Genomic DNA, 22619 nt, shown 5'->3' with positions numbered 1-22619 from the left:
CTTAGATATCATTGCCTCTGCTATGCTCGCTGCCTGAAATGCCCTTCCACACATGCAGATCTTCAGCAAGTTGGAACTCCAATTGCTGTCTCTTTCTGGAAGTTCTTCTAGCTTGTGAATCAGTTGCGAGGGAGCTCTCCTTCCTTGTTCTTTCTGCCCCTTGCTTATAGGGCTGGTATCCCTTATGATTTCCTACCTCAGAGACTGCCAAGCTCTTCTTTAAACCTATGTAATACTGATTTTTTTTTTCACATAGTAGGTGCTTGATAGAGATTAAATGAATTCAAAACTGAGAAGTTATTTAAACCCGTTGATTTGGTTTCCTGTAAAATGAGAAGGTTCAGACTCATGGGCACCGGGAGTTGTAGGTACATGTGTTCATCTCTGTTATTAAATGCAGTTTAGCAGTAAGGCAGCATTCTTCTTTTCATTTCTTTTTCCTTTTCAATGATTGCATACCCTTTGATCTGATTAGTTTTGTCCTGTCCATTTGTAAGCAAATATCTATGGAATGCCAAAAAAAAAAAAAAAAAAAAATAGAGAAAGAGACACTTTCATTTAAATTACTAGAAAGACTTAACAGCTTTTGGATACAGGAATTTCTTTCTCTTTTATAATATACCAGCAACACTCTCTTCAATGACATTTAAGTGCATTTATGTTTGAGTAGTGGTAACAAGGTTAAAAACCGTCAGTAGAGGGTGGGCTAAAAAACCGTCAGTAGACTGACATTATATTAAACTTTTATCTATGAAATCCAACAGATGGTCACCAAGTTTCTACTGTGTGCAAGGCACAATGCTGGGCAAGATTCTGTGAAGAACAAATAAGACATATAAAATCCCTTCAAGAGGGAACATAAGGAAATGCAGATAGAACAAGTTACGTAAAAGGAGACACACTGTAGTATTAGCTCCAGAAAACACAGCAAAAAAAAAAAAAAAAAAAAAAGAGGTTACGTCTTTTGGGAAACTCATTAGAACATTTCTTCTTTCGTTTCACACGCCAACTTGCTAATGATGGTGGCTTGGAATATGTGATGACAGGTGCCTTTAGAAAGTACCTAAAAATAATGGATTAAAAAAAATGAATAGAGGGGCACCTGGGTGGCTCAGTGGGTTAAAGCCCCTGCCTTCGGCTCAGGTCATGATCTCAGGGTCCTGGGATCGAGCCCCGCATCAGGCTCTCTGCTCAGCGGGGAGCCTGCTTCCTCCTCTCTCTCTGTCTGCCTTTCTGCTTACTTGTGATCTCTGTCTGTCAAATAAATAAATAAAATTTTTAAAAAAATGAATAGAAATTAAATAAATAAAAACAACAGAAGGTAGTGGAAATTTAAAAACAAATTAATGGGCATTTTAACATTGCCCATTTAACATGATAATCTTTAAGGAAAAAAGGAGCGTAATCTTTTCGCACCACGATTATTTTCTTTTGCCTGTTAGGTATTTGTGCTATTCTGAAACCAGCACTTTAGTACACAGAAAGGAGAACAGCTTCTTCAGTGCGGACTTTCACACGTTGCAGACCTCATTCAAGCCACAGCCTGTGCGACATGGACGCCTCTCCCACTTCACCTACAGGAACCAGGTTTCCTAAACTGGAAAATGAGAAGAAACAACAACAATAATAAGGCCTATTCCCTGGATGGTCAAGAGCATCCAATGAAATGCTCCAGGGAAATGACAGCTGTTGTCCCAAAGGCCCACGAAACAGGGGCTCTTTACATCATCACCCTCACTGTACCTCCTACCTCATTCTCCGTCCACCCCCATCCCCAAAATCCTTCATACTCATGTGATATGGGTCTGAAATACCAAGAAACAGGCAGATTAATTCCAAAGAGCTGAACAGCAGTGGACCACATAGCGAGTCCCGGAAATGCGGGGCAGTGTTGAAAGGCTGAGGCCGGGTCCTGGTCCCACAGCTGTGGGTGTCCATGTTGTCCAAGTGGGACAAGATCCATACCTGCTTCCCTCCAGCTAGAAGCATCAGGAGACAGAGAAGCGATGGCTTCTGCCTTCGCTCCCCTCCCCCTGCAGAAGGTGGCCTAGAAGCACCCGGCAGCCTGGCGAGTCGCCTCTTTGCCTAAGATAGCACAGAAGCACCGAGCGGGAACCTCAGCAAGAGCAAAGGGAAGCCAAGCAGAACCACATGACCAGGGCGCTGTGACTGCCACTGTCCCTGGGCCCAAAGCCCACAGTTTACGTCACGACCTACATATTGATCTAAGCGGAACAACAACGTGCTAAAGCAGAAGACCTAAATAGGCTGGAGAGTTTCCTAACATCATAACGAAATATCCAGGATAGAATAAAAGATCACCCGTCGTGCCCCAAACCAGGAAAGCCACGATGGAAAGAAGAAAAGACGCTGCACCGGTGGTGATTAACAAGACGAAGAGATGTTTGGATTATCTGACCAGGATTTTCCAAGTGCTTCCAAGATCAACTCTAAGTTCTCTTGAAACCAACTTAAAAAAATGGAAGATCTTAGCAAACAGACGTTACGCAAAAGAACCAGGCTGGAAATTACAGGACTGAGAAGCAGTCTCACCGACATAAACAAGCTTGCTGGGGGTCTCCCTGGTGGTGATGGCAGACTCAGGGACCATGGCAATCGGAGGACCCAACATTTGTATCCTTGGGATCTCAGAAGGATGGGGGCAGTGTGTGGGACTGAGAAAATGTTGGAAGAAAGGGTGGTTGAAAAGGAGTGGGTATTACGTCTACGTACTTAACCTCCGTCCACTGAGATAAAAGGGTACCGCTTCGCATAAGACGTAGAAACCTGGAATCTTCTCCTTCGACCTCTCCGTCCTTACGCTACAGTCATCACAGCCCCCCTGCATGTATTGTGCGTCTCATCACATGTTATATTATCTTGCTTTCAACAGTCCCATGTGTTGTAAAGAAACTAAGAGAAAATAGGAAATATTTCATATTTATTCAGATATTTGCCTTTTCAGGTTTTCCGTATTGCTTCTTAACAATTTGCATTTCGGGCAGGCATCGAATTCCTTTGGCATGGACCTCAGTGGGCATCATTTGAACAGCTGCTTTAAAACCCTTGTGTGCTAATTCCCATGTCTCGACCATCTTGGAGTCGGTCTCCGTTGTTTGTCTTTTCCCTGAAACTAGGTCACATTATCCTGGTTCCTCTTATGTTGCATAATTTGGACGGCATCCTGACTATCACATGGAGGTGGGTCAGCACTGGGGACATTCCTCTAGAGAGTGTTGCTGTTTTTGTCTCCACTGGCAATTAACTGGGTTGGATGCAAACTGCAAATTCTGTCAGGCAAGTTGAGTTCTTTTGTCCTTAGCTACTCTGTGTGCAGTCTGTCCCCGCATGTGGCTGGGGTGACTCAGGGGTCAGGCGAGGACAAGGGCAGTTTAAGCACAGAACTTGGGGCTCCTCCTCTGGGATCTCTATTTCCCCCTTTCCAGTGGCCTCTTGGGCCCCTTTCTGACAGACTTTCTGCCACTTGCAGTGGCAGCTCCGCTTGGCACTGGCTTTGTTCTGCCCTCAGGATTAAAGCTGTAGTGCATGGCAAGTTACCTCCAGCTGGTCTCGCCTCCCAAACCTTCCACCTCTCCAGAATCGGCCAGCTGTGGTTCACTCGCCAGGATGGTTGTTGAGTGTGTGCAGAACCTAGTTATCCAGTTGCCCAGAAACTAGAGTTGGGTCCAGTTAGAGCTTGCCCCACCATGGAAACATAAACCTCCTTGGGGTTTTGAAGGGAGATGCAGTTGAAACTCCAAAGTAGGTCTGAATGAGTGTCATTTTCCAAACACCCATTCTTTCTAAACAAGATCCTGTCTGGCCTGTCCATCTGGTTCTTTGATGCTTCTCAGGAAAATTTCCTTCGTACAAATCCTGCGTGTTTCTTACCAGGTAAGTATCTACACGTACAATGCTAAAATTGATTGCATTTCGTTTGCCTCTATTTCCTTGGCGTTACTTTGCTCATTTATGGAAGCCTCATTAGAGATGGGCTTCCCCACCCTGGGGCATAGGAAGTCTGCGGTTTTGTTCTGAATGCACACCTGGGAACTTCACACCAGGTCAGCGAAGCTCACCTGTGGTCCAGCACAGTCCGAGTCTGCCTTGTCATTGTCTTGTTGAGCTCTTTTGGGTTGGGATCACTGATCTTGGATTGGTTCCAAGTCTATCTCATCAATGTAGAGTTCAAATGCAGATAAGACCATAGCATATGCTCTGACCTTGCGGAGAATTTCATATGCTGGTGACTCTAAGAGCTATGCGTGGACATTGTAGCGATAGAATGGGAAAGGGGTCAAGCCATTTCTCTGCAGTTCTTTTCTTTTCTAAAACATCTTTTTCATAGACCGAACCAGCTCTGAGTGGAATTTTCCACAAACATGCAGAAGCAATGTAAGACTGAAGTTTTCCTTTTCTTTTGGTAAATAATTATACAGTTACCTGCACTAAATTTGGCGGGGGGGGGGGGTGAATTAAAAAAAAAAACAGAAGGAAGATAAAATGAGAAAAAATAATAGCATATTAAGCTTTTTAAATGGACTTGTTTTTAAATAATTAATTTCAGATATTAAAATTGAGATCAGAAAAACTTAGTATCAACTCTTCTAGCAAAGATCTACAGACAACTTCTTCTGTTCCTAAATGTTACTTTTATATTCTGGATCCCCACAGGTTTCTAGGAAAATGCATTTGAAGTTATCCAAGTGTTTGGCTTATCTCTAGCATCTAACAGGGAACCTGATGTCTGTGGAATAGAATAAAAACCAGCAAGTGTTCTTTTCCTTAAAGGAGACTTCATTTCCTTAAATTTCATTTAAGAAAACAAGAAGTACTTTAATCATATGCTGTGAAGAGCGGCGATAACCCAGAACATTACTCATTACAGATAGGAGACTCAGCTCTTTCCTTGGACTAATAATCTTTTCCTTAAAAAAGAAAAAAAAAGTCACTCCTTCCCCAAAGAAGTTACAAGAGACCAACGGCGCACTAAAAACACTTTATTGTCATTACTTGCATTACATATACATGATAAATAGAATATATAGTACTTCTGATGAAACACCCACAGTCTTCATCCAGGTAAAAGAATCATCCATAGAATGGAAAGATGACACCCATTAAAAAAAAAAAAAATGAACATCTCTCAAATATTGCAACAACTATAAAAAAAGCCACAGATATTCTACAGCCTTCCTATTAAACAAAAGGGTTTGTTTACAAAATGGTTTGTTACATATGGTTTGAAGAAATTAAATGCCAGATATTCTACAGAAGGAGAAAATATTAGCACCCTGGAATAATTTTTATGCCTGGTCCATTTTCTGCCCACTGGAAAAAATTGCACTGTTTTGCCTTTCCAAGAGGACACACAAAAAAATTCTTTCCGTTATTAGGTCCAATCTTTAGCACCGTTCTCATGATGGAGCGTTTGCCATGGTTGCAGAATGGGAAGGACAAATCTGCCCACTGCAGGGTGAAAACAGAAGGATTGTAAAGTTTAGGAGCAGGTTAGAAATACGTACAGACTAAGCCAGGGTGCACATCATGAGTGCACCCCACGTTCCCTGCTACTATTAATCAGGCATTGTGAAATTGACACAGGTCATTAGTTCTGGCCCTTAAAAAAAGCTTATAGACTGTAAGAGCATCTCCTACAGATTTGCTTGAATTACGCAGAAAACTGCCATGACTGAGTTTCTTTGTCTGAAGGCATGCTTATAGGAGTTCCTTCCTCTTTATGGAAAATATTTGAAAACAATCAGAATCCTGCCATCAAGCACATCATATTTCTGTTATCAGTCTGTTTCAGTTCAAACAACGAAGATCAAAGATTTTGTTACACGTTTGACACTAAATTTCCTTCATCTCTTAGGAAAAGAAAGAATCCAATGCAGAATTATGTGGATGAATTTAGTCAGATTCCCTTGTATTAGTCTTATAAATTTTGGCCTCAAGGGAGGTTGGGGGCCAGCTGTGATATTATTAACTTGTTACCTAATATTTTTTTCATTGCATCCACAAAATCTCCTTGAAGTGGATATGTGTCAGTTCAGGAGGGCAGAGTTACATCTTGAGCAGGGATTAAAACCCGGAAAATTCCTTAGTAAGGTACCACACTGAAGAAAGAGATTTTCTTTCTCAATGAGCCCAACCCCCAAAATTTTTACTCCAGCAATGAAACAGATCAGTATTTTCTTTTTTTCAGTTATTCACCAGATGCAACAAGTGGAAAAATACCTATCTTTCAACATTAGAGTCACACTCAGCATATGAGAGGCTCACACCCTGAGAAACAGAGAAGGTGAACCTGAGGAAGAAGGACCCCAGATTTTAGTGCCCTCTCCCATCTTCATTTCCAGGGACACACCCAGATCCACAAGCGGGGGTGGGGGGACGAACTGCTCTCCACTTACATTGTTACTGTGCAAGCTTGTGTAATGGGACTTACTAAGGTCACTGTAAACCTAAGGAATGTGAACTAATTTTCCTGTGTACTTCTATCCAGTGCACAAACTCAGAAATTAGGAAGAGCATGTTTGTATCTTCATTATTTGCCACCTGGGTAAATCATTCAAATCCTTCTATCTTTATAAACCAAGGGCAACACATCTACACACTTGTGGCTCATATGTGACATACTAGAATCATTGAATGGCTATTATTTGATTATGTTTTCTGTTTTGTTTGTTTGTTTTGATGAAGCTCTTTGAATTTTAAGTTCTTCAGCATGCAGGCTTCCGACTGAAGTGTCAGTATGGCTATTTGAAATTTAAAGGTGAAAAAGGAAATAAAATTTAAAGATGAAACTGGGAAAAAGATTGCTATTCATTACTTTTTTTTTTTTTTTTTTTTTTTGGAGAAGCTGGAAGGAGGGGCAGAGGGAGGAAGAGAATCTTAAGTCCTGGCGTGGGGCTTGATCTCGCAACTCTGAGATCATGACCTGAGCTGAAACCAAGAGTCAGACACTTACCTGACTGAGCCACCCAGGGGCCCCGCTATTCATTACATTTTAATAACGGAAGTATTCAATTACACTAGAGTGAGCTTAAAAAAATCTTACGCGTACTTGGAAAAATCCACACTGCGCTTCCCTAGGTAGAGGACAAGCATAAAACTGCCTGCCCTTGTTTTCGCCATCCTTCCGCACGACTCGGAGAACGCAGCGGCGGCTGTGTTTACTGCAGCGAGGACGATCAGCATGTAATGCCCAAGTACCATCTGCCAGATTAATTCCAAGTTCACTGAAATGACAGGTTACAAAGTTACTACAGTGTTAACAGCGCTGAAGGGACAGTTCCCACCACCTCCCCCCTGTGTCAGAATTCGGTTGGTACCAAGACACGGGACCAAAAAGTGGACCATGGTCCACTGGAGGTCATTACACACGCTGGGACATCTTTTTAATTCTTGGTTTTCCCAGGTAATCCCAATTTACTTCCAAAGCTACCTGTGCACTCAATGCACGCAATTGGAATTTCTAAAGAACAAAAACAGCTTAAGTGTGCATGAAGTATACCCACCTTACTTACGTTTCATTTGTGATACCCAGTTCTTCCCTCATTCAGGATTATAGTGTGGCCCCTTTGATTTCCCTTAAAATATTCTCAAGTCCGCTGCTCCCCGCCACCCCCCCCCCCCCGCCACCCCGAGTAACTAGAATGTCAGTCTCCTCTAATTATTTTCTCACCTGTAGCAAACTCTCTTCAATGGCTCCAACAAGAGCCAACGAGGTCACCCTTTCTGTTGTCCACTTTAAAGACAATTTTCTATGCTTTTCTTTGATCAAGGCTACTATAATAGTTGCAATCATATTTCAGCAAGGCACCGGCTGCCTGGCAGAGCAGAAATGTGTGTTCTGTAAAGCTACTAGGGAAGCTTTGTTTTCCCCCACAATTAGGATCAAGAGTATCTGCAGGTTAGTCCCACATACCGTGGACAAAGGTCAGAAGCCCGACCTCTACTGTGAGCTGGAGAAGAGGAATTTTCTCTTGGAAAAGGAGCTTCATGATCATTTTAAGCTTTTTTTTTTTTTTTTAATATTTTGCATATTTTTAATAATACCTTTATAAGAATTAGTCTTTAATAAACCAGTTGAAGAGAAGAGCTTACATTAATTAAAACCAGAAGTCCTTCCCCTTAATATGGCTATTTTAAAACTTTTTAATGATAAAAAATTCATCCTCTCTCATTTGTTTTGGTTAAAATATCATTATTAAATAATTTCTAGGGCAGGATAAAATATCACTCTTAAATAATTTTTAAAAAATACTTAAAGATCATAAATACTTCCCCTTTTTCTTTCTTCCTAAACTACATTCTTCATATGCTTATTCCTGTAATGATGCTTCAAGGTATCATATTCAATTGAAATGTTCAAAGTGTGAGGTATTTTTTCTTTCCAGTTTTACTGAGATATAACTGACATATGAGGTCTTTTATTTGCAGTGAAATTGTTTTAAAATCACTTAGAAAGGACGCCTGGGTGGCTCAGTCAGTTAACCAACTGACTTTGGCTCTGGTCATGATCCCAGGGTCCCAGGATCAAGTCCCACATCTGGCTCCCTGCTCATCAGGGAGCCTGCTTCTCCCTCTCTGCCTGCTGCTCCCCGTGCTTGTGCTTGCTCTCTCTGACAAATAAATAAAATCTTTAAAAAAAAAAAGAAATCATTTATAAAACAGATGCTTAAATATGTTGCTTTCAATTAACTCAGGTATTCTCAGGGTAGTTTCTGAAGCTGGTCACGCAGCAGGTGTTGCTAAGGAAACCATTACAGTTAAATATTTTGCCAGCAACTTTTTCATGGCTACCTTCTTCAGGGTGGGGGACACTAGCCAGTATTTTAGAATCAGAGGTAATACCATCCCGAAATAGCAAAGCCTGAAGATAACAGGCCTTTCTTTTTCCACACTCCCTCCATTTTACCAATGCCCCTTCCAAGAGAGGGGATATTAAAACTTTAACTTCCAGGGAAGCTACATCTGTAGGTGGTTGTAGATAAGCCAAGACATGTCAAAACCAAAGGGAATCATAAATGTGCTTTTAAAAAAACTGTTAAGAGGGAATGAAAAAAGGGTAAAGAACATTAATAGAAAGGAGAGAAATGATGCTTTCTTACAAAAAACATGCACACAGGCCAACACAGTTTTCTACATTATTTTGAAGGTGGCTACCTCAGGTAACAATTAGTTGAACAGCTTCTAACCCATTTGCTTCAACCTAGACATCTCCAGAGCTCCAAATACCCAGGAGAGGTTTCCATTTCTCTTACTAGTAGAGCTTTATGGGGAGGGGCAAGGTGGAAGGTAGGATTAAGGTGTGGTTGGGGGGAAGGCCCCAGTGACACCCTTGAGTTCCTCATTTTCTGGCTTTCATTCCATTTCCTCCTTGGTATAAGTTAAAGACAAAAACATCCACATGCTATCTTATCCCTAGTACTGGGAGGGGGGGGGGCCGCTGACCAGAAGTCTCAGCATTACCTGGGAGAGCCTTACCCACCCTGCTCGGGATTGCCCACAGAGTTGGAATCCGGATGTTAACAGGATTCCCCAATGATTCTTACACACATTAACTTGTGAGGCACTGAGTTAATGTAACCGAGATATTGATGCCACCTGTGATCATATCAACTCTAAATATGCATAACTAATCTTAATTTTATGATAGAAAACATTATCCAGGATAATTAAATGTTCTGATTAATTGAGGACATCTTGGTTCCTCTTTGTTTCCATCATTACTTAAAAACTTTCTAAAATGTAGTAGACCATTTTCTTAGGTAAACTTAGCATACAAAATAGTTTAACTTGCTTTGATAACTAGAACCATCACTCTGAATATTCATAGTGGATTATAAGTGGCCTGTTTATATAATAGATCCAGGGTTGACAAATCTTTTCAGATGGCACATATTTTCGGCTGTGGGTCATAACAGTCTCTGTTGCAACTACTCAACTCTGTTGCTGTTGCATAAAAAGCAGCCATAGAAAATATGTCAGCCAATGGGAATGGAAGGTGTTCCAATAAAACTTTATTGATCAAAACAGGCGGTGGGCCAGGTTTGGCCCTGTCATGGTAAAGTGAAAGTCATTAGAAGTGAGCAACGCTTGATGCATAATAGGTTCTCAATAAATACTTGCTAATGAATAAAAAAGTAACACTGAACAGAGATCAGATAAAGACTATTATCGAGAACAAGGACATGACCATGCACAAGTCTGTAATTTTAAAGTGGGTAGTTCTCAATGCTCGATTTATCAAGGTCTAACTTACCTTACAGATAGGGTGATTGATTATAATGAAAACACTGCCTAAAATGTTTTGAACTAATCAGCGTTGTTGAAGGTAGATTTTGGAGCTCAGTGGTATTTCACAAAATAAAACAGAGGTTCAGTGACTCATCCTAGGGGGTCCCCGGTGTTTCTAAAATCCTTGGGGACTGGAACCTGCAAAGGGGACAGGAAGCGCATCTAAGGGGTCCATGCTTCCTGCGTGTGAGAGGTGGAGCTCTGCCGACGCTGACTGGCAGACAGGAGAAAATGCGAGTGATGCTGCCATCTTTATTTCTCCTCCAAATGAGCCTCTGCTCAGCTCAGGAAAAACCTTAACTGAAAACACGTACTACGTGGGGACTACGTACCCCAGTGTTTCGCTCTGCATTTATAGTAATTGGATCAAAGACTTAAAGCCGTTTCTAGCAGTTATTCTGAAGTGCTTAAAAATCGGTTTGACCACCCAATTTATAATCCAGTAGCTGGATAAAATTCAAGTATATCGAAAGACCAATCTGGAATTATGCCTCATCAACATAGCACGTATCATGTGGTGATGAGCCCAGTCACTAAGAGAACAAAAGGCGAATTAATTACCATATAATTATTAAAGAAAAAAAATAAACTGGCTATAAATTCTTTGAGTGGACCACCTGCTTTAATCGTATTATGTTGTGAGCTTCTGCTCTGCATCTTGTCTGCAAGATGAACACTGTAGCTGCCAGGCAAGGAGAAAAATGAAATAAATGACAGTAATTTGCAATTTATTCCTTGTAAAGTAGCTGGGTGCAGAAGGGCTGCTGGGTGAATGTATTTCATCACTTGACATTTATTCTGCTAGTTGATCTTGATTGATTTTAGAGTCTCGGTCCTGGGGTTCTTCTATTCAACGCAGGCTGCGGCGTTTCTAAGTAATGCTGTGTGCTGTGATTAATCATACGACCCTCTTACTAATGGCTTATGAAGAAATCATTTAAATTTAAGGTTACATTAATGTTTTTTTAAATCCCTAATTCATTAGTTAAATTGTCTGAGATTTTCTACAAAGCACTGAGGAAATAAAAATATGCTCCATCAGGGTACAAGGAAGGCCACAACACTTTCAAATGCTTGCCTCTCCTTCTTTCTGCTGAAGCTACAGCCCAGGAAAGACTTCAGCAGTGATTTTCTTAGAGGACAGCCTCCCAACTCAGACCTTCCAGACCTTAGCTCCTTCACAACCTCTGATTGGGGTTCATTAGGCATTAATATGGATGAAAGTGTAAAGGGAGTGTCCGATCCAGTCAGTAACATGCCTCCACAACTTAATTCAAATGTCTGTCATTCCTCAGTATCAGTGACAAAAGTTAAAGCAGTTATTACAAGTGATTATGAACAAGATTTTTTTTAAGAAACCAGCCAAGGATAAATCATCAAGACTAACTGGATGGTAAATCTCGAGTTGGGATAGAAGACTCGAGACAAAAGCATCTATTGACCAAATACTGCCTCAGAATTATGAAATAAGCTCTAAGGGTTCCCAGAGGCTAGTCTGGGATGGTACCCCAAGCCGGTCCCCTGTCTTTCTGCCTGAGGAAGAATCTTTCCCTCAGCAAAGACACAGTCCATGTGGGGAGAAGCTAATAATGCAACCCTCCCCCCACAGTCACTTTCAATCCCACACACACCAACTTTCTTCTGCCCATCGCCATGGGCACTGAAAGACTCCCGGGAAGAAGACTGTCCACCTTCACTTCACTGTAGAAATGCAGGATGGACAGCACCTGCTTCCTGAAGGGGGGAAAAAAAAAACACAGCTGGGAAAAAAATTGTGGAGAAATGTTTCTCTATGAGGGGAGCCTTATACCAGGTTGTGAGAGGAAGGAAGCCCAGATAAAGGGTGTAAGCAAGGTCGTGTGGACAGGCAGTTTTAGGCGCTGACAAGAATCCTAAGAGAGGGGGTAACATGTTTGTTAACATTGCTGTATCTCTGGTGACAGCAATCGGGCATGGGAGGGAGCTTCTGCTAGATGTCAAGTTCATCGTCTCAAAACGTATCTGGTCTTTAGTATTTACTAATCAAAATGACAGCTTTTCAAGTTCGGATACAAAAGTCGCACACGTGTTCTTTGGCCCTTACTGGCTGAAACCACCACCACCACCCCACTGGGCTACTGAGATAAGCCACTTTCTCTAGGAGGAATATTACTGAAAGTAACTCTGATCCCCTTCTCTTTAGAAGACACTTAGTAAACTGTCATGAGTGAGCTTTCCTTTAGAAGAACTATCTTTCTTTGGAAGGAAATATATTAAACAAAAATGTTAACAGTGGTGATTGATATCAGGTGGGATGATGGGGGATTTAAACAGTTTTCTTTATACGCCCAATTTTTTTCCAAATATTCTGTATTGAACTGTAGACAATTACAGTCAGGATAAAATAACTTTTTACAAATAGATATAGAAGGTTCTGTTTTCATTCTCTTCCTTTCTTTAACATTATGAGCTAGAGACAGCAAGGGAAGTAAATTACCATAATCATCTTTCCAGGTTTGATTTACCTTCCAAAATCAACGCAAATTGCTTTAGCAGGGGATGACTTCCCTGCCCTCTTAAAACTTAATGCAAATACCTTCAAGATCAAGGTCAGAAGTATCATACCTGGCAGGAAATCCAGGCTTACCACTTCGGAGGTCTGGTGATGAGGAGTGGGTTGCTTTCAATTTTTTATATGCTGGACTAAATAATTCAGACTGAGGGCAGAGCGAAGGCGATACGTTTGCTTTGTCAGATGGTTGAGATCTGTGGTTTGCTCTGTCCTCGGAACAGTGCAGTGGGTCATTAAAACAAACGTGAGTCGGTGAACGGTTCTGAAACTCTCCATCTAGGGTCTGGTTTTGGCTCGTTTTTCTTTCCAAAGCACTGGACTTATTGCTGAAATCGGCCAAGACAAGGGTTGTAGTTCCAAATGCTGTTTTCCTGTTGATCTTCACTTCCTTACTTGGTTTTCCGAAGCTGTTAAAAGGATACTTCACTAAGTCGGTAAAGGCAATAGAATGTTCTTCGTTCTTGATTACCGAATCTGGGAGGAGACAGAGGTAACTCTGCAGTATCCCTATAATATACAGACTACATGAAATACATATAAACCTACATATTTGTAATATATTGACTGTCTGAAACGTCTTTTTACAGGACTAAAACTTATTCACCTATGATAGTGAATACGTAGAATGAATAACACAAAGTTACTTTGGACAATTAAGGATTAGCCATCTTGCTAGGAAATGATGTATTACATAAAGAAGAAAATTTCAACCACCCATAGAGGCTCCAAGGTGGTTTAACAAAGATTTATATTTGCTTCCTACTAGGTCTACCATTTAAAGGTCATGGAGCTACCAATTCCGTTACTATGTGGCAACATAGTAAAGCAGCGGTAATTAAGAGGCAGGCCTGCCATGAGTCTTTAGATCAGCAGCAAGACACCTGTCTCTAGATTACCAGGAATGCTTCCATGAATGACACAGTAAAGGGAAGGGCTTAGTAAAATTAAGCAAAGATGAATTACAAAGACTAAACATTAATTTAAAATGTTTCAGCAAAGCATCCCCGGATTTTGGAGTCGGGACTGGAATAAACCAGTCTTTTGTACTCAGAGAAATAACAGGAAAATAGTTAATGAGATGCAAAGCGGCATTTCGGTTGAAATGAACGAGGAGCCCTAAGACTGTGGTTTTCTGAGGGCTCTCTGCTCAAAGATCCCAGAACAGGAGGTGCTGTCCCTTCCAGCAAAGCTGTGAGCACCCGGCAAGGCCCGCCTTTCTGGCCCAGAGAACAAAACGCCGTGTGACAACAGGCACAATGTGGGGTCCGCAAGTCAAGAATGAACTTTCTCATCGCTAATTGAAGGAAGAAAGAAGGCTTTGAGAACACAATAGGAGCCACATCAATGAGCGGGTTCTTAATCATGGGCTCTCTCTGAGGTTTAACTTTCTCTGAACACATGAAATTGTGAGCTGTAAAGAGTTATTTTGAAGGATTTCAATGAAATCAGTACAATTGTCTGGGTAAAGATTTTAATAACAAGGGGTAGGAAGGATAAAGAAGAGAAAAAATTCAGCATTTTTCTATTCCACCTGCAACGATATTCTTACAGAAATCCTCCCTTTCAGTTTACGAAGCACTTGGACTGAATAACAAACTCCAAAGTTGCTGAAATCTGCATAAAACAAAGCTTTATTGAATAATTCATTAGAAATAGTAGAGAACAGATGTGATCATCTCCGTTTTTTGAGACACAAAGGCACATACTCTTTTAGCACAAGCATGTTTCCCCTCCCTGTTTTAAAAAAAAAAAAAAGTGCTCAACAGAATATTAGTGTGGTTTACGTGCAAAGGCCGGCAATTCCTTTAAATCTTTCGGAAAGAAAGCATTTGACTTAGTTATGCAATATCAAGATGGAACAAGATATATACCTTTGTATAATTAGCCCTCTTTGAAGCAGAAGGAACTCCGAACCACAGTCCAGGCTTACCTGGAGGTCTTGAAGTTAGGCAAGCGGCACAGATCTTCGAAGACGAGCTATTTATTAGCGTACAGACCACACAGGCCCATTGCTCTTCCCATTTCCGGGCCACGTGCTCCCCTCTGCTAGACGGCCACCTGATTGTCATGTTTCTCGTGGGCAACTTGCTGCAAAAGGATTTTTGACATTAATCACAAACACTGTTGCTGCTGTTCTTATCCATTCTGGGTATTTTAGAAATTCTTATAACCACTAATACCCACGTGTGTACTGGCTCTAATTCTCTTGGAATAAAATGCTTCCTCTTGTGCCCTGCTGATTGCTATTAAAGACAGAAATAAAAAATAAACGTTTTTATTTAAATCAGAGTTGTGGGGTTTTTGTTGTTGTTATTGTTTTTAAACCCACTAAAAAGAGTTGACAATAACTCCTAGGAAGCATTTCTCAAATAATGTTTTAAGTAAGTGGTCCTTCTTCCCAAAGCCAAACTGAGATAACTTTATACAACCAAATTGGTGGGGGAGGGGTGGGATGGTGGGGGGAAGAAAAGACTTAGGCAGAAATTAGAACATGGAAAGTAAAATGAGAAAAAATTTTAGTTACATCATGTGCATGTCTCTCCAGAATTTCTCAACAGGGTCTACTAAGGACTAGATCAACTACCTGATCAATAATGAAGAAAAACATTCCTGGCCTCATATTACTTCCCCTTAGGTAAAACTGTTTCCTGTTAGATAGCTAATAGATTCATAAGAGTAAAACCAACCCTGATTTTTGGACTCAAACGTAAATCATGATTTCCCATTTGGAATTTTTTTTTTTAAGATTTTATTTATTCACCTGACACCAAGAGTGCACAAGCAGGGAGTGGGAGAGGGAGAAGCAGACTCCCCAATGAGCAGGGAGCCCGATGCGGGACTTGATTCCAGGACCCTGGGATCAGGACCTGAGCTGAAGGCAGATGCTTAACCCACTGAGCCACCAGGCGCCCCCCCCTCCGGTAATTCTTAATTGACTATTGTTATGCAAAATACCGTTAAAAGCTCTGCTGAAACCCTACTCTTAGTTTTTTTTTTATTAATTTTATTTTTTATAAACATATATTTCTACTCCTGGGGTACAGGTCTGTGAATCACCAGGTTTACACACTTCACAGCACTCACCATAGCACATACCCTCCCCAGTGTCCATAATCCCAACCCCCTCCCCCATCAACACTCAGTTTGTTTTGTGAGATTAAGAGTCACTTATGGTTTGTCTCCCTCCCAATCCCATCTTGTTTCATTTACTCTTCTCCTACTCCCTTAACCCCCCATGTTGCATCTCCTATCCCTCATATCAGGGAGATCATATGATAGTTGTCTTTCTCCGATTGCCTTATTTCGCTAAGCATGATACCCTCTAGTTCCATCCACGTCATCGCAAATGGCAACATTTCATTTCTTTTGATGGCTGCATAGTATTCCATTGTGGATGTATACCACATCTTCTTTATCCATTCGTCTCTTGATGGACATCTAGGTTCTTTCCATAGTTTGGCTATTGTAGACATTGCTGCTATAAACATTCGGGTGCACGTGCCCCTTTGGATCACTATGTTTGTATCTTTAGGGTAAATACCCAGCAGTGCAATTGCTGGGTCATAGGGTAGTTCTATTTTCAACATTTTGAGAAACCTCCATGCTGTTTTCCAGAGTGGTTGCACCAGCTTGCATTCCCACCAACAGTGTAGGAGGGTTCCCCTTTCTCTGCATCCTCGCCAGCATCTGTCATTTCCTGACTTGTTAATTTTAGCCATTCTGACTGGTGTGAGGTGATATCTCATTGTGGTTTTGATTTGTATTTCCCTGATGCCAAGTGATGTGGAAAACTTTTTCATGTGTCTGTCGGCCATCTGGATGTCTTCTTTGCAGAAGTGTCTGTTCATGTCCTCTGCCCATTTCTTCATTGGATTCTTTGTTCTTTGGGTGTTGAGTTTGCTAAGTTCTTTATAGATTTTGGACACTAGCCCTTTATCTGATATGTCATTTGCAAATATCTTCTCCCATTCTGTCAGTTGTCTTTTGGTTTTGTTCACTGTTTCCTTTGCTGTGCAAAAGCTTTTGATCTTGATAAAATCCCAATAGTTCATTTTTGCCCTTGCTTCCCTAGCTTTTGGCGATGTTCCTAGGAAGATGTTGCTGCGGCTGAGGTCGAAGAGGTTGTTGCCTGTGTTCTCCTCAAGGATTTTGATGGATTCCTTTCTCACATTGAGATCCTTCATCCATTTTGAGTCTATTTTCGTGTGTGGTGTAATGAAATGATCCAATTTCATTTTTCTGCATGTGGCTGTCCAATTTTCCCAACACCATTTATTGAAGAGGCTGTCTTTTTTCCATTGGACATTCTTTCCTGCTTTGTCGAAGATGAGTTGACCATAGAGTTGAGGGTCTATTTCTGGGCTCTCTATTCTGTTCCATTGATCTATGTGTCTGTTTTTGTGCCAGTACCATGCTGTCTTGATGATGACAGCTTTGTAATAGAACTTGAAGTCCGGAATTGTGATGCCACCAACTTTGGTTTTCTTTTTCAATATTCCTTTGGCTATTCGAGGTCTTTTCTGGTTCTATATAAATTTTAGGATGATTTGTTCCATTTCTTTGAAAAAAATGGATGGTACTTTGATAGGAATTGCATTAAATGTGTAGATTGCTTTAGGTAGCATAGACATTTTCACAATATTTATTCTTCCAATCCAGGAGCATGGAACATTTTTCCATTTCTTTGTGTCTTCCTCAATCTCTTTCATGAGTACTTTATAGTTTTCTGTGTATAGATTCTTAGTCTCTTTGGTTAGGTTTATTCCTAGGTATCTTATAGTTTTGGGTGCAATTGTAAATGGGATGGACTCCTTAATTTCTCTTTCTTCTGTCTTGTTGTTGGTGTAGAGAAATGCAACTGATTTCTGTGCATTGATTTTATATCCTGACACTTTACTGAATTCCTGTACAAGTTCTAGCAGTTTTGGAGTGGAGTCTTTTGGGTTTTCCACATATAGTATCATATCATCTGCAAAGAGTGATAGTTTGACTTCTTCTTTGCCGATTTGGATGCCTTTAATTTCCTTTTGTTGTCTGATTGCTGAGGCTAGGACTTCTAGTACTATGTTGAATAGCAGTGGTCATAACGGACATCCCTGCCGTGTTCCTAACCTTAGCAGAAAAGCTTTCAGTTTTTCTCCATTGAGAATGATATTTGCGGTGGGTTTTTCATAGATGGCTTTGATAATATTGAGGTATGTGCCCTCTATCCCTACACTTTGAAGAGTTTTGATCAGGAAGGGATGCTGTACTTTGTCAAATGCTTTTTCAGCATCTATGGAGAGAATCATATGGTTCTTGTTCTTTCTTTTCTTAATATGTTGTATCACATTGATTGATTTGCGGATGTTGAACCAGCCTTGCAGCCTTGGAATAAATCCCGCTTGGTCGTGGTGAATAATCCTTTTAATGTACTGTTGAATCCTATTGGCTAGTATTTTGGCGAGAATTTTTGCATCTGTGTTCATCAAGGATATTGGTCTGTAGTTCTCTTTTTTGATGGGATCCTTGTCTGGTTTTGGGATCAAGGTGATGCTGGCCTCATAAAATGAGTTTGGAAGTTTTCCTTCCATTTCTATTTTTTGGAACAGTTTCAGGAGAATAGGAATTAGTTCTTCTTTAAATGTTTGGTAGAATTCCCCCGGGAAGCCATCTGGCCCTGGGCTTTTGTTTGTTTGGAGATTTTTGATGGCTGTTTCAATCTCCTTACTGCTTATGGGTCTGTTGAGGCTTTCTATTTCTTCCTGGTTCAGTTGTGGTAGTTTATAGGTCTCTAGGAATGCATCCATTTCTTCCAGATAGTCAAATTTGTTGGCGTAGAGTTGCTCATAGTATGTTCTTATAATTGTCTGTATTTCTTTGGTGTTCGTTGTGATCTCTCCTCTTTCATTCATGATTTTATTTATTTGGGTCCTCTCTCTTTTATTTTTGAGAAGTCTGGCCAGGGGTTTATCAATCTTATTAATTCTTTCAAAGAACCAGCTCCTAGTTTCGTTGATTTGTTCTATTGTTTTTTTGGTTTCTATTTCATTGATTTCTGCTCTGATCTTTATGATTTCTCTTCTCCTGCTGGGTTTAGGGTTTCTCTCTTTTTCTTTCTCCAGCTCCTTTAGGTGTAGGGTTAGGTTGTGTACCTGAGACCTTTCTTGTTTCCTGAGAAAGCCTTGTACCGCTATATATTTTCCTCTCAGGACTGCCTTTGTTGTGTCCCACAGATTCTGAACCGTTGTGTTTTCATTATCATTTGTTTCCATGAATTTTTTCAAATCTTCTTTAATTTCCTGGTTGACCCATTCATTCTTTAGAAGGATGCTGTTTAGTCTCCATGTATTTGGGTTCTTTCCAAATTTCCTCTTGTGATTGAGTTCTAGCTTTAGAGCATTGTGGTCTGAAAATATGCAGGGAATGATCCCAATCTTTTGATACCGGTTGAGACTTGATTTAGGACCAAGAATGTGATCTATTCTGGAGAATGTTCCATGTGCACTAGAGAAGAATGTGTATTCTGTTGCTTTGGGATGAAAAGTTCTGAATATATCTGTGATGTCCATCTGGTCCAGTGTGTCATTTAAGGCCTTTATTTCCTTGTTGATCTTTTGCTTGGATGATCTGTCCATTTCAGTGAGGGGAGTGTTAATGTCCCCTACTATTATTGTATTATTGTCGATGTGTTTCCTTGATTTTGTTATTAATTGGTTTATATAGTTGGCTGCTCCCACGTTAGGGGCATAGATATTTAAAATTGTTAGATCTTCTTGTTGGATAGTTCCTTTGAGTATGATATAGTGTCCTTCCTCATCTCTTATTGTAGTCTTTGGCTTAAAATCTAATTGATCTAAGGATTGCCACTCCTGCTTTCTTCTGATGTCCATTAGCATGGTAAATTCTTTTCCACCCCCTCACTTTAAATCTGGAGGTGTCTTCAGGTTTAAGATGAGTTTCTTGTAGGCAACATATAGATGGGTTTTGTTTTTTTATCCATTCTGATACCCTGTGTCTTTTGATTGGGGCATTTAGCCCATTAACATTCAGGGTAAGTATTGAGAGATATGAATTTAGTGCCATTGTATTGCCTGTAAGGTGACTGTTATTGTATATTGTCTCTGTTTCTTTCTGATCTACTTCTTTTAGGGTCTCTCTTTGCTTAGAGGACCCCTTTCAATATTTCCTGTAGAGCTGGTTTGGTATTTGCAAATTCTTTCAGTTTTTGTTTGTCCTGGAAGCTTTTAATCTCTCCTTCTATTTTCAATGATAGCCTAGCTGGATATAGTATTCTTGGCTGCATGTTTTTCTCGTTTAGTACTCTGAATATATCATGCCAGCTCTTTCTGGCCTGCCAGGTCTCTGTGGATAAGTCTGCTGCCAATCTAATATTTTTACCATTGTATGTTACAGCCTTCTTTTCCCTGGCTGCTTTCAGGATCTTCTCTTTGTCACTAAGACTTTTCAATTTTACTATTAGGTGACAGGGTGTGAACCTATTCTTATTGATCTTGAGGGGGGTTCTCTGAACCTCCTGGATTTTGATGCTTGTTCCCTTTGCCATATTGGGGAAATTCTCTCCAAGAATTCTCTCTAATATACCTTCTGCTCCCCTCTCTGTTTCCTCTTCTTCTGGAATCCCAATTATTCTAATGTTGTTTCGTCTTATGGTGTCACTTATCTCTCGAATTCTCCCCTCGTGATCCAGTAGCTGTTTGTCCCTCTTTTGCTCAGCTTCTTTATTCTCTGTCATTTGGTCTTCTATATCGCTAATTCTTTCTTCTGCCTCATTTATCCTAGCCGTCAGAGCCTCCATTTTTGTTTGCACCTCATTAATAGCTTTTTTGATTTCAACTTGGTTAGATTTTAGTTCTTTTATTTCTCCAGAAAGGGCTTTTATATCTCCCGAGAGGGTTTCTCTAATATCTTCCATGCCTTTTTCGAGCCCAGCTAGAACCTTGAGAATCATCATTCTGAACTCTGGATCTGATATATTACCAATGTCTGTATTGATTAGGTCCCTAGCCTTTGGTACTGCCTCTTGTTCTTTTTTTTTGTGGTGAATTTTTCTGCCTTGTCATTTTGTCCAGATAAGAGTATATGAAGGAGCAAGTAAAATACTAAAAGGGTGGCAACAACCCCAGGAAAATATGCTTTAGCCAAATCAGAAGAGATCCCAAATCATGGGGGGGGGGGGGGGGAAGGGGATAAAAAGAGGTTCAGAAAGAAAGAAAAAAAAATTAAAAAAAGAAAACCAATAAAGAAAAAGTATAAAAAGGAAAAAAAAATATATATATTAGATAAACTTGCAGAAAGTGGTTGATTTTCTGTTTCTAGAGTTGCTGTTCTTCTTCTCTTCGATCTCCCGTTCGATTTGTAGGTGTTTGTAATCTTTAGATAAGCTATCTAGCTGATCTCCCGCTACCTGAAGTAGTCTCAGCCTGCTACTTCTCCGCCATCTTGACTCCTCCCCCTTAAATACATAGTTTTTTAGCGCACATCATGTGGGTAAGCAACATGGCAGAGCCATGGATTCCTTTCAGGATTCTAAACATCCACACGGAGAAAAGCTTTCTGGTAAAGGCTATGGGACCTCCCATCTCAGAGCATGAGTTCTTTGACTTGCAGCAGTACCCTGTCCCCTAGAACATTTTGCTCCTTACATAGAATTACAGCAGTTTTTAAAATCAAGCTTGTCTGGTGAAATAACAAATAGCATAAGAAAATCTGAAAATGAGACACATCTCATTATGGTTCTTTTATCTTTACTGACTTTTAATGCTACTCAGTATTTGTTTCTATGGAACCACCGACCTCCCATAGAATTTGTGTACTTGGCCTAACTCCTGCCCTCCTACCAACTTACTGTGAAAGGCAGCAAAATGCATTTATTCATAATTAAATATACACAGTTTAAATAATCTTCAGATTTTTTGTATGCTACAATTTTTCACCACTTTCATCTTCTATCCTACAGGGTTCACTAACCATAAGCACATGTTCATTGTTACCTGTAGAAGCTGTGGAAGCATTTCTTCCCCTTACTGTTCCACTTCTCAATAAGCTACTAAGAAATTCTTTTCAGTCCCCACTTGGAAGTGCAACAGGAATTTCAAAGTTAACATACATCTGTCCTGGACTGAGCAATGGTTTCCCAAAGATAATGGGTCATACTATCAGGACCCTGCAAACATTACTTTATAAAGAAAGAGGACCTTTGCAGATGTAATTAAAAATCTTGACATGGGGAGATTATCCTCGATCATCTGGGTGGTCCCTTCATCCAAACCCCAGTGTCCTTGGAAGAGAGGCAGAGGGAGGCTTGATACCCTGGCAAGAGAAGGCGATGTGACCCCAGAGGCAGAGACTAGAGTGAGGCAAACTGCAAAGGAAGGAGCCCCAGCTACCACCAGAGGCTGCAAAAGGCAAAAGATTCTCCTCTAAAGCCTCTGGAGGGAGCATAGCCCTGTCCATACCTCTGGCCCCATGAAACGGATGTTGACCTTCTGGCATCCAGAGCTGCGAGAGCAACTTTCTGCTGCTTTAATCTACCAAGCTTGTGGTTGTCTGTCATGGGCAGCCACAGGAAACTAGTGTGAATAAAATTCATGATCACCCTCCCCCCGCCGCCCCCCCGCCACATAATACCTTGCAAGTCTGCTAGCTCGTCTCATCTCAGTAAATGGCATCACTGTGCATGTGATGGATGGATGGGTCAGGCACTGTGCCTGACCCACTGCTTAGGCCAAAAACTTGGGAGCGATTCTCAAGGCTTCTT

At 40.7% G+C, this 22619-nt stretch overlaps 1 protein-coding gene and 1 long non-coding RNA gene across 2 annotated transcripts in view; both read right to left on the bottom strand.

Moving 5' to 3' along the window:
• Positions 1-4984: 4984 nt before the first annotated feature.
• NEIL3 (nei like DNA glycosylase 3) overlaps positions 4985-22619 on the bottom strand; it is a 52617-nt gene continuing 34982 nt past the window's right edge. The window contains 4 exon segments of the mRNA XM_047714247.1: positions 4985-5469; positions 7070-7244; positions 12913-13333; positions 14790-14947. Of these exon segments, the coding sequence (XP_047570203.1) occupies positions 5287-5469; positions 7070-7244; positions 12913-13333; positions 14790-14947 (937 nt within the window). The 3' untranslated portion in view covers positions 4985-5286.
• On the bottom strand, positions 8718-12385 carry LOC125090958 (uncharacterized). The gene is made up of 3 exons (XR_007124532.1): positions 12372-12385; positions 11491-11493; positions 8718-10621 (listed from the first exon to the last, which is right to left on the bottom strand). It is a non-coding gene; the product is annotated as an uncharacterized LOC125090958 (long non-coding RNA).

The sequence above is a fragment of the Lutra lutra genome, chromosome 2 (assembly GCF_902655055.1).
Source record: "Lutra lutra chromosome 2, mLutLut1.2, whole genome shotgun sequence".
Taxonomy (NCBI): Eukaryota; Metazoa; Chordata; class Mammalia; order Carnivora; family Mustelidae; genus Lutra; species Lutra lutra.
The sequence above is the reverse complement of the archived record's forward strand: the minus strand, read 5'-3'. Positions and strand labels throughout refer to the sequence as shown.